General features: G+C 40.5%; 1 protein-coding gene across 4 annotated transcripts in view; it reads right to left on the bottom strand.

Moving 5' to 3' along the window:
• OSBPL9 (oxysterol binding protein like 9) overlaps positions 1-13,149 on the bottom strand; it is a 162,650-nt gene that overhangs the window by 94,958 nt on the left and 54,543 nt on the right. For all 4 annotated transcript variants that reach the window (XM_058654925.1, XM_058654928.1, XM_058654920.1 and 1 more), the window contains exon 3: positions 4,370-4,448. In XM_058654925.1, the coding sequence (XP_058510908.1) occupies positions 4,370-4,448 (79 nt within the window). The remainder of the gene's footprint in view (positions 1-4,369; positions 4,449-13,149) is intronic.

The raw sequence follows: 13,149 nt of genomic DNA, 5'->3' as shown, positions 1-13,149 counted from the left end.
CACTGATCTATTTATCTGCCTCATGCTAGGGTATTCAAACTTCCACCATGTAACTCCACCTACCCACAAAATCCTGATGACCACAAATCTCCATTTCCAACCTAGACTCAGATGCAATTGCCTTTACCTTTGTGTCACACAGAGATCTCAAACCTAACAGATTCCTTACCACCTCTGTTCTCCTGGATTCTGGTTGTTGAAAACAGAACAGTAAGCAGAAGCAAGAACATCACCTTTACTCTAAATCACACACCTCTCTTTTCTAAACAACCACCAAGTCCTATAGATTTATTTCCTAAAAATTCTGTTTCCTTTTTTCTTCCCCATTACCACCGCTTTAATTCATTCACTGACAATCACAAGTAGATTACTATGGATGAACTGTCCATGCTCCTGGCCAAAGCCAGTGCTGTTCCTGCTACTGTGTCCCATCCCCTCTTGCCTTCTCTAGGGCACAGATCCAACAAGTCTCCCGTTCTCTCTTGTCTCTATTGAATCACAGTAACAGAGAAACATACTTTTACTTCACTTATCTTAAACACACACACACACACACACACACACACACACACTACCTTGCACGCATTTCCTTTTCCAGCTACCACTATATTTCTTACATTCCCTTCACAGCAGAACTTAAAAGCACTATTTTAAAATTATTCTCCTCGAGGTTACTAATGAACTCCCATTATTAAACTGTGTGACCATTTTTCAGTTCTAACTTACTTGATCTGCAAGCGGCATCTAACACAGCTTCATACCCTCCTAGACACACTTTCTATCTTGGCTTCCAGTACACCCCATGCATTTGGGTTTCCTTTTTATTATTGTTGTTATTGTTGCTTTTTCAGCATTTTTTCTGGTTCTGCCTCATTTTCAGCCCTATAAATAAATGTTCAAATATTTGAGAACTCAGTACTTGGATTCATTTTTCTCTATATACTTACTCCCAAATTTTTGTGGTTCTAAATATCAACCATGTATCGATGATACCTAAAGTCATATCTCCAGCTTGAACTCTTCCCTTGAATTCTGTCCTCTCGACTCTGAACAGCCAGCTTAACACCTCCAATTAGATGTTGAGTGGACATTTAAAACCACTAATAACCAGGGCAAAAGTTAAGCTCTAGATGCCCACATTCCCCACCATCATCACACACAGAAACAAGGCACCTTTGCAGTTTTCTACCTCAATTAATGGCAATTCCAACCTTGCTACTCAAGCCAAAAAACTTAGGGTCAACCTACACTATGTTTCTGTCACATGCTATAGTCCAAATTTCAAAATAAATGTATGGTCATATGACATAACGCTACTTAGCAAAACTGCCATACATACAACAACATGGATAAATCTTAAAAACATTAAACGTATTAAAATAAAACCAGAGAAAAGAAAATATGTGGTAAATGTAAATGGTTACATTTTTGTGAAATTCTCCAAAGGAAAATCTAATTTATAATGATAGAAAACAGATCAGTCACTGCCTGGGACCAGCAGTTGAGGTTGGAGATTGAGTCAAAGGGGACAGAGAGGAGTTTTAGAGAGTGATGGACACGATCTTGACTGTGGGAGCTTAAGTGTAAATACATTCTCAAAACTCACTGAACTATATGTATACATTTTGTGCTAATTAGACTTCCATAAAACTGATTAAACACACAATTCGACTACTTCTGTCTTTTACCTTGTAGGAGCTACCACCATCTCCTTGATTCACAACAGTCTCCTACATAGTTTCTTTGTTCTTTGACCTTTTACATTTTACTCTTGACAGAGCTGCCAGAGCAATCTTGCCAAAATATAAATCATATAATGTCATTCCTATGTTCAAACTCCTCTTACTTTACTAAAAATTCAATTCCCTTATAAATGCCTCACATCTCTGGAACCTTATCTCCAACTAATCTCCTCCATAGTTATCCGCACTCCATCACTGGCCTCTTACTCTTCTTCAAATATGGCGGATACACTCTGAAATAAAGTGGCTACATCCCTCCCGCTCCAACATACCTTGTGACTTGCTCCCTCACTTTCCCCAGCTTTCACTAAGATATGCTATTCTCAGTGACTCCTTCCCTAGCTACAGTGAGTAAAATGTCAGCACCCTTCTCCCAACAGTGCTGTGTATCAACATTGCTTCTATTTCATTTTCTACTTCCCTGTTTTACTTTTTTTCTCTTCATGTTTTACTATTCTCTTATTACATTTCATTAATTTAACCTGTTTATTGGCTTCCTTCTCTGCCAGAATTAATGACCCAAGCAGGCATAGGGACTTTTGTGTAATATTGTATCACCTGAATAATGTCAAATATAACTGTTGAATGAATAAATTAATGCTTCTGATTAAATTCTATCCTTATCTTTAATAGATGACAGAATTAGAATATGTGACATTTCAGTTGCTTTAAAAAATCCTAATACCTTAAATTTAAAATCAGCATACTTAAACTTATGCCAATATATATCAGCCAAAATTTGCTTTCAATTCTAGCAAATAATTTAAGATTAGACATTCATAATTTTTTAAAAAATCATTTGTAGAAATTTTGTAACAAGCAAGGACCTATAACCATGAAGTTAACTCTTAGTACTGCCCACAAATAAATATAGTCGTACTGAGTTCTTTATAAAAGCCAGATATATTATTGCCTGAAACTCTCATAATCATAACAGCAGAAATAGATGAATCAGATGGTCATGAAACTGAGAGCCCATTTCAAAAATATGCATAACTCTCATTTATCATTATCATTTAAATCATTAAAGGAATCTCATGTTTTACAGATAAACCACATGACTAGAAGAATGTTACAGGGGAGTTATGCTTAACATAAATCACAAGATAAAGGTGCTTTTGTTCTAGACACGCAAATGTTCCCTCCTTTAAACAAGCACACAATGCAATTTTTGGAAATCTACCACATTCTGGAAATCTACCTTTGTAACTACAGAGGACAAAATTCCACACTGCAGCCTTCACTGGCACCCAGCAGCTCTTGCTTGAAATGCATTAAAGCACGCAACTTCATTCAGGTGAAGAGTTCCATTGTGGGGGGATAATTTTCTTTGGTATGTAAGCAATATTACATATTGAACCTAAAGATTTGGGGCTTTCATAACAGAACTTAAAATGTTTCGCTAAATAAAAATAAAATGGAAAACTTCAGGACAACTTCATTCTTTAAACACTTCTGAATTTAAAAATATTATCAAACACAAAAACTATTCTAAAGATAAGAAGAAAGCATTGGAAATATTACTACTGAGTACACTAATTTGTTTCCATCGTATAAGCTACGTCTATCATTTCCATATGTCAATTTCTTAAACAAGACAATGAAGAAAAATAACTGCCATGTACTACTGTAGCACAGAACAATAGCTGCCTGAATACCCTCTACAGCATTATCCAGAGACTGTCAGACTTCAAAATCCAAACATTTTTTACCTAAAAATTATTTAATATTCATTTATTTTGTTATACCTAGCATCTATAGCAGTGCATTATCAACTGTAGCTCAGAGAAAGTACTAACATCTCCAAATGTCCTAATTTCTAAGCTTCTCGGGTTGCTTTAAACATAAAATAGAGGTTGCTCTGGATAGATAAAATAATCAAAAACTAATACCACAACTATTACGCATTCCTAATAGACAAGAGGTACATTAGTAAACAATCATTTAAACTGCTTTTGATTACTGGCTTAGAGTTGTCAAAGCAAGATGAAATGAGAATGACCATACAGTACCTTACCCTTTCTACCGGTGAACCATAGCATGCAATGCCGAAACATAGCAGTGGCAGATGGCATTGGTGTTATTAACTATAAAAAGGGTAACAGCAGAGAAATGATGGCTGGTAGACAAGACATGAAATGCAGATGAAACAAATACAGATTTGCAGTTCATGAAGCAGAGTAAAACCTTTAAGCTGCTAGCTTCAGTGTAATTTACATTTCGAGTTTACATGGACAAACACTGCAACCTTCGCAGCCAGTCTTTAGACTCTTCATGCAGAAGCAGAACCACACTCCTGGATAAAGAAGATCAGCAACCTTCTGTAAACACAAGCCAGCAGCAGCAGCAGCAGCAGCAGCCCATTACTCTCTCCCTTCACTGATCTTTATCCTTTAAATATTTAATCTCCAACTGCAGCCAGATCCAGTTGTTTCAAACAGATCTGTATCCACTGCAGATACAAATCCCTGCCTAACCTGCAGTACCACTTCATCCACAACGTTCCTGTGCTCTCGTTCATGCAGGATCAGTTCCAAACCATTCAAGTCATCCAGCAAAGAACCCAAAAGAGAAGGAAAGGAAGCAGTTGGGACCGTGAAGAGAGAGAATCCCTTCTTTCAGCTCACCCTGGAAATGGAAGGTTTTCTGATCAACAGTTATTGTGAAGGTGCTGTCGTCCTCATCGTCTATACCAATCACAGCTCCCTGTGAAACAAAGAGCAAAATCCCAATAAGGCAAACAATGACATCAGCAATATTCACTACTGCTACAGTCCTTGAATACTGAATATACCGAGGACATTGTAAGCAGGCTAGACACAGAAAATAGGAACCTGAGACTCTAGTTTTGCTGGAGGAGGAAACAAAACAAAACACTAGGGCGAGGGGCTGGCAGGACAACTCGTGCATCTTTCATGGGTTGTTTTCTATGCTGTGCTGGGTGGGGGAGAGGACAAACATGGGAGCTGAATCTGGAATCTGTGTTTAAGAACCAGTTACTAAACCATTCTGACCTTTAGACTGCGCTCTAAAACGGGAGTCAGAACCCTACACCTCACCAGGTTGTTGTGAAGCTCAAAGAAAGCAGGTGTTCTTCAAAGGCTACTTGTGTGTCACCCTCATCAATAAGAAAACACAACGTGACATTTGCTTCAAAACGCTGTCCCATTTCTTCCAAGTGTTTATATAACCACTTTTACCGCCTTCTCCCACTGCACTGCTAGCAGGGCGGGGATATAAGCACTATTTTATTTTGACACATGACATTCAAGTACACACCTAATACACATTTTCTATAGAAAAGCCTAAAAAGCAGGGGAAATTATGGTTTTGGAAGGTAGATAGGGTGAGTTTTAAACTTTAAATAAATTTCTAAAAGCTTAAATTTAAAAAATATATCTTCAATAAATGCATCCAATTAAGACAGTTAAGGAATTAAGAGACAGAAAACTACATAAACGAGGGAACCTATTGTTCAGTGTTCTTAATAAATGTCTTGGGGCCAGTGCAGTAATGTAGTGGTAAAGCTGCCACCTGCAGCACCATAATGCCCTATGGGCACCAATTTGAGTCCTGAATGCTCCACTCTGATCCAGCTCTCTACTTATGGCCTGGAAAGCAATGGAGAAAGGCTCACATGCTTGGACCCCTAAACCCACACAGAAGACCCAGAAGAAACTCCTGGCTCCTGTCTCTGATCCAGCCCATCTCAGCCACTGCAGCCATGTGGATATTGAACCAGCAGATACAAGATCTGTCTTTCTGTCTCTCCCTCTCTTTGTGTACTCTACCTTTCAAATAATTAAATAAATCTTAGAAAGAGGGGCCCAGTATGATAGCCTAGTGGCTAAATCCTCACTTTGCATGCACCAGGATCCCATATGAGTGCCAGCTCATGTCCTGCCTGCTCCATTTCCCATCCAGCTCCCTCCTTGTGGCCTGAGAAAGCAGTCGAAGATGGCCCAAAGCCTGGGGACGCTGTACCCAATGGGAGACCCAGAAGAGGCCCCTGGCTCCTGGCTAAGGGTCAGTTCAGGTCAGGCCATTGTGGCCACTTGAGGAGCGAACCAGTGGATGGAAGATCTTTCTCTGTCTCTCCTTCTCTCTGTAGATCTGTCATTCCAATAAAAAGAAATAAATCAAAGGAAAGGAGGGAGGGACGGAGGAGAAAGGGAGGGCGAGAGAAACGGAGAAAGAAAAAGGAAGGAAGGAAGGAAGGTAGCTAGGTAGGTAGGTAGAGAGCCCAGCACCAGTAGCCTAGTGGCTAAAGTCCTCGCCATGCACATGCCAGGATCCTGTATGGGCACCAGTTCATGTCCTGGCAACCCTGCTTCCCATTCAGCTCTTTGATTGTGGCTTGGGAAAGCAGTTGAGGACAACCTAAAGCCTTGGGACGCTGCACCCACTTGGGAGACAAGAAAGAGACTCCTGTCTCCTGGCTTCGGATTGGCTCAGCTCCGGCCATTGCAGCCACTTGGGGAGTGGATCAGCAGATGAAAGATCTTCCTCTCTATATATCTGCCTTTCCAATAAAAAATAAATAAATCTTTTTTAAAAAGAATTGTAGACAGACAGATGGATGGACAAGAAAAAGAAAGTTGCTTAAATATTCCAGAAAGCAAGACTAGAGGACAGGTAAGAAGTCAAATGCCCCAGGTTGGTGATATGAGAAACAGTATGCAACAAACAAAACCAGAGACCTTGAAAACAGGGAATGAAAACACTCCAAGCAGACAAAATATTACTCCTATAAAGAAAGGATACATGGAGAACTACTCCTATTATAGGAGTATGAGGTAACAAAGTCAAACATTTATTCATTTCTTCCCTGAAAATGTCCAAGTAAACCCAGCACTATTGAAATCCCAACTACTAGAGTTATCTTACTTAGTGCTCACATGCAGATTGGGTGAGAAATTTTATCCATAATTTCAGACAAGTAAAGTATACCCCCCAGAGAGTATAATGACTTATCCAAGGTTACACACAAAGAGTTAGTGGCAGAGCCAGCACCAGATCACCATTGGCATGGTATCCACTTGTTCCAAATACATACAAACCTCAATGGGTAAGAAAGCGTAAGAGTGACTCTTTCTGGGTATTTTTTTTGTGGTTAACTGAATTAACCTCCTAACTTAATATATGAAAATATTTGCTAAGTCATAACAACACAAACGTGTGCTAGATATAGCTCTGGAATGTCTGATAATAGCCCTTGCTTTCAAGGCAATTTTCCAGCAGAACAGATAAAGCATGCAGAGGTGAGTACAACAAGGCCACAAGCAATCTCTACATGACGAACTTTGAAAACAGTCTGTTAACCAAAAGAAGCCAGTTACTAAGGACTCCATGTTACACAACTGCATTACATGGATTATCCACACAGGCAAAGTCAACAAAAAGTAGGTTAGTGGCTACTCACAGCTGAAGGGTTGGGAGGGCGAGAGATAAATACAGAGTTCCAGATTTCTTTAGGCAAGGAAGAAAACATTCAAACTTGATACGGTGGTGGTTAGACAACTCTATGTATGTTTTTCAAAAGTATCAATCTTTTAGGAGTTAGTGTAATGGTGCAGTGAGTTAAGCATCCCACAACAGAGCACTGATTCAAATCCTAGCTGCTCTGCTTCCAATTCAGCTTCCTGCTAATGTGCCTGGGAAGTAGAAGGATGACGCTATTGGAACCTTGTCACCCATGGGGAAGACCTTTTCGAATTCCTGGTTCCTGGTCTTGGCCTGGCCCAATCCTGCCTGTTGCAGCTATTTGGGAAATAAACCACCAGATGGAAGAAATCTATTTCTTTTTCTGTCTCTACCTCTGTCTGTGTTCCCCAGCTTTTCAAGTAAACAAATACACTCTTAGGATTAACATATTAGTTAGATATTTTAAGTGGGTGATTTACATGGTATATGAATTTTACCTTAACAATGCTATTGTAGTCAACCCACTCCCAAATGGCTTTTCTTTCTTTTAGGTTCGGAGTCAAGTCAGAGAGAAACCTCCAGAACAATCTTTTACATGTCAAATTAGTCATGAGTATTTTTTGTAGCCTCTTCCCACCCTCAATGTTTCCTTTTCTCCCAAAGATGTGATAGCAGTAGTCATGTACTCATTCATGCACGCACAGACCATTTCTTCAAAAATTAGAGGCAGGTGTAGGATGTAGTAGCTGGGTTGCCAGAATCACATATTGAAATGCCTATAAAAGTTATCTCATTCCCCCCTCAGAAGATGTGCTCATTTTACCCCTAAGGCTCACGAACTCTTCTGTATCCTCACAGCTACTGTTCTGACACAGCTACTCTTTATTTCTTGCTTAGTAATGCAATCTGTCTTCAGTTCAGCTACCATATAATTTATAGTATTTACTATTGCCAGAGTGACATTGCTAAAGCCCAGACTCATACAGGAAACCCACAGGTTCGAAATCTTCCATGTCTCCATTTGAACTACCACATCACTTCACAATGCCTTTCAAGACTGTCAAAGTTAACCCTAACAGGCTTTCCGCTGTCATCACCCAGCTTCCTTTCTTTCCACCTCATAGAGACCCTATATACACACAGTCTCAACACTTCTTCCATACAGTGAAAAAGCAATTTCATGTTTAAAGGTCATTCCTCAAGCTTAATTCTCCACCTTCGGTGAACCAACAGTAAAACCCACATTTTCCTCTAGCTCCCTGCTCCCTTCTCATTGCTTTCAGAGGGGGACATCTTGCAAACTGTGCAGGCCCTAAACTTTCTTCCACTTTTGCAGTCTAGTCTCCTTCCTTTCAGAGCATCAAACTTCTCTCATGGGTGCCCAAGGCTTACTGTGCCTCTTGCTTTGTTGTACAGAACCTCTCTGCAGCATGTGGCTACTGCCTACCGTTGCCACCGTGAGACCCTCTCTCACTGGCTCTTTAGGATCTACACTGTACTTCACAAACAATCCTCCCTTTTGTCATTATACAAGGAGAAAGCATTTCCATCACACTTTTCACCGACAGCTTCTTTGAAGTCTCTGGAACCTAGCTAACATTCTCCCCTTCCAACTGAATCTGGTCATTACACTGCATGTTCTCTAAAATACATACGCACAATTCATCTAACACTCTGGCCTCTCAATTTCTTGATTTGTTTAACTCAAAACAAACTTCACCATTTATATTCAGTCACTCATTCTCCATGGCAATATTCTAGACTTACACTGTCCAATACAATAGGCAATGGCCATGTGTCTAGTGAGTGTATAATTACTCAAATACAGAACATTTTACTAAATGAAGAAAATTCTATTGAATAGCACTTCTCCACACTTTGTCAATGCAGAACTAAATTCTAGTAATTAGCGAATGTTGCCAATCACTAAACATTTTCAATGAGTAAAGCATTATGCTAAACACTTTACACATACTATCTCATTTGGAATAAATGTTATACTGAAATACAACACATACAAAAATCCTATGTGTACAAGCTCAATGACAGAGACTCCCTTTGCAACCTTTTCTAACTATTCATTCTATCCTTTATGCCTAAGGTAAACACTATCTTTAGTTGTAAAACTACAACTAAGTTTTATCTGTCTTTGAATTTTATATATACAAATATACTTATTTGGATATTTTTCCTTTATTATTGGCTTGTTTTATATAACACAATTGTGAGATTCATTCATACTGCTGCATGCTCCAGCAGTTTGTTAATTTTTACTTCTAGTGTCCTTCAATGTGGAAATATATAATTTCTCTGTTTCACTAACGGACACTTACATTGTCTCTACTTGTATGTTACTATATTAATGCTACTATGAACATTCTTACTTACATATGTTGCTATACATACACTGGCTTTTCTTTAAGATTTATTTATTTTTATTGGAAAGTCAGATATAGAGAGAGGAGCAGAGACAGAAAGATCTTCCATCCACTAATTTATTCCCCAACTGGCTGCAAGGGCTGCAGTTGAGGGGACCGAAAGCCAGGAGAAAGAAGTTTTTTCTGGGTCTACACAGAGGTGCAGGGTTCCCAAGACTTTGGGCCATCCTTGACTGCATTCCCAGGCCACAAGCAGGGGGTTGGATGGAAAGTGGGGCAGTTGGGACATGAACCGGCGCCCATATGGGATCCTGGCACATGCAAAGTGAAGATTTAGCCACTGAGCCATTGTACTGGGCCCATATGCTTGCATTTCTAACAGGATATGAACCTTAAGCGTGAATCTGTTAGGTCATAGGGTGTGCATGGCTCAATTTCAGTCAATATTGTCAAATGGTTCTCAGAAGTGTGGGACTGGTGTTATGGCACATCAGGTTAAGCCACTACCTGTAAAACCAGCATTCCATGTAAGTACTGGTTAAACACTCAGTTGCTCCACTTTTGATCCAGCTCTCTGCTAATGCACCTAGGAAAGCAACAGAAGATGTCCCAAGTACTTGGTTTCTTGTCACCCACATGAGAGACTCAAATGGAGTTTCAGATTCTAGCTCCTGTGCCCATGAGGGGAGTAAACTAACAGATGGAATCTCAATCTCTAACTTCTGTCTTGTCTCTCTCTCTCTCTCTCTCCATTTCTCTATAAAGTTGCCTTTTACATAAATAAGTCATTTTTTAAAGGTTTATTTATTTTTATTACAAAGTCAGATATACAGAGAGGAGGAGAGACAGAGAGGAAGATCTTCCATCTGATGGTTCACTCCCCAAGTGAGCGCAACGGCCAATGCTGTGCTGATCCGAAGCCAGGAGCCAGGAACTTCTTTCTTGGGTCTGCCACGTGGGTGCAGGGTCCCAAGGCTTTGTGCTGTCCCTGGCAGCTTTCCCAGGCCACAAGCAGGGAGCTGGATGGGAAGTGAAGTTGCCGGGATTAGAACCGGCGCCCAATATGGGATCCCCATGCATGAAAGGTGAGGACTTTAGTCACTAGGCCACCACGCCGGGCCCTGTAAATAAGTCATTTTTTAAAAAATTTTAATTTATCTTACAAAGTGCTTGTGCTAGTTAAACTCTCACCAATGGTACACACACATTTCCATTGTTTTACATTTTCACTGATATTTTTACTTTAGTCTTTTTTAGCAGGTGAATGACAGTGTCTCACAGCAGGCCCGGCATGGTAGCCCAGTGGTTAAAGACCTCGCCTTACATGCACCAGGATCCCATATGGGCACTGGTTCTAATCCCGGCAGCCCTGCTTCCCATCCAGCTCCCTGCTTGTGCCATGGGAAAGCAGTCAAGGATAACCCAAAGCCTTGGGACCCTGCACCCAAGTGGGAGACCCAGAAGAAGCTCCAGAGTCCTGGCTTTGGATTGGCTCAGCTCCCGCCGTTGCGGCAGCTTGGGGAGTAAATCATCGGATGGAAGATCTTCCTCTCTGTCTCTCCTCTTCTCTGTATATATGCCTTTCCAGTAAAAACAAAATAACTCTTAAAAAAAAAAAACAGGGCCCGGAGGCGTGACCTAGCAGCTAAAGTCCTCGCCTTTCATGCATGGGGATCCCATATTGGGTGCAGGTTCTAATCCCAGCAGCTCCACTTCCCATCCAGCTCCCTGCTTGTGGCCTGGGAAAGCAGTTGAGGATGGCCCAAAGCCTTGGGACCCTGCACCCATGTGGGAGACCTGGAAGAGGTTCCAGGTTCCCAGCATCGGATCGGTGCGTACCGGCCCATTGCGCTCACTTGGGGAGTGAATCACCAGATGGAAGATCTTCCTCTCTGTCTTTCCTCCTCTCTGTATATCTGACTTTGTAATAAAAATAAATAAATATTTAAAAAAAAAGTCTCACAGTGGATTTACTTTATATTTCCCTAACAACTGATGAGATACTTCACTTTTCATATTTGTTAGCCAGCTAAATATCTTCGTCCATGAAATAATTCAAATTCCTTTCCACTGATAGGGCTGGACAATATCCTAATTATTTATTTATGGCATTCTTTACATACCAGGATCTGTGTGCATAATTGAGTATGAATTAAGTATTTTCTTGAACTCTGTTGCTCGTCTTAGAACTCTCATAGTGGCATCTTTCAATGAAGGGTCTATGCTTTTAATATAGTACAATATATTGATTTTACAGTTCATTTTTGTGCTTTCTCCTCTAAGAAGTCTTTCCCGGTCCCAATGGCAATGGAGATACTCTCCTTCATTATCTTCTGCAAGCCTTGTGCAGCAAATGAAGTAAGTCCTCCAACTTTTTTCTCAGCCTTTATCAATTACAGATCAACATAGTTAGAGCCAGCCTTTAGCAGAAGGGCAGGTGAAAGAAAGTCACTTTTCTACTGGGGTATGCTTATGGGCTAAGTGGCAGGAATCAGGACTGAATTCTTGGCCCTTTACAAATTTCACCAACTGCTAAACAGGTAACACACACACACACACACACACACACGCACTACTGAATGAACTGACAAAATTGAGATTGCCACTTAGATCTTAAACTGCAATAAAATTTACAGTTTTCAGAGTAGAGCTGTCACATTTTGTTAATACTTATTCCCAGTTGATTTTTTGATGCTAATGTATTATTTTTAAATTTTCTAATTACTTTCTCCCAGAACATTAAAATACAGCTGATTTTGGTATACTGATTTGTATTCAGTAGTCTTGCTAAAGTCACATATTATAATAGTGTATCTGTAGATTCTGATTTTCCATATGCTCAATTAAGTTGCTGTAAATAATCATTCTAATTTTTTTTCCAACCCTTATACCTAACACGCCTTTACCATGCTTTATTCACTGGCCAGGCAGCGTCTGGGGGGGAATTCAAAACCTTCATGCTGTGCTCTACTAACTGCTGAATTCACCTTGCTCCTTTTCCACCTTCAAAACGGAAAAGGAGGGCCCGGAGGCGTGGCCAAGCGGCTAAAGTCCTCGCCTTGAACACGCCAGGATCCCATGTGGGTGCAGGTTCTAATCCTGGCAGCTCTGCTTCCCAGCCAGCTCCCTGCTTGTGGCCTGGGAAAGCAGCAGAAAACGGCCCAAAGCCTTGGGACCCTGCACCCATGTGAGAGACCTGGAAGAAGTTCCTGGCTCCTGGCTTCGGATCGGTGAGCACCAGCCGTTGCGGCTCACTTGGAGAGTGAATCATCGGACAGAGGATCTTCCTCTCTGTCTCTCCTCCTCTCTGTATATCTGACTTTTCAATAAAAAAAAAAAAAGGGCAGGACTTTAAAAAAAAATCGAAAAGGAATTCATCTCTTTTCTAAAACCCAATTCTTCCACCCATGCTCCACTGCCATCACCTTTGCCCTGATCTCTTACTACCAATTTCCAAATTCTCTCTCACTCCAATGCTTCTTTCTCAACTGTATTTGCACAAGCTTAAGTCCTTTACCCTCTTTAACAACAGAACAACTCTAAGTCCACATCCTCCTATAGCAACTGGCCCTCCTCTTATTTCCCTTCAAGGCTAAATTACTCAG

Source organism: Ochotona princeps, chromosome 2 (assembly GCF_030435755.1).
Source record: "Ochotona princeps isolate mOchPri1 chromosome 2, mOchPri1.hap1, whole genome shotgun sequence".
Lineage (NCBI taxonomy): Eukaryota > Metazoa > Chordata > Mammalia > Lagomorpha > Ochotonidae > Ochotona > Ochotona princeps.
This window is presented reverse-complemented; position numbering and strand designations above follow the sequence as displayed.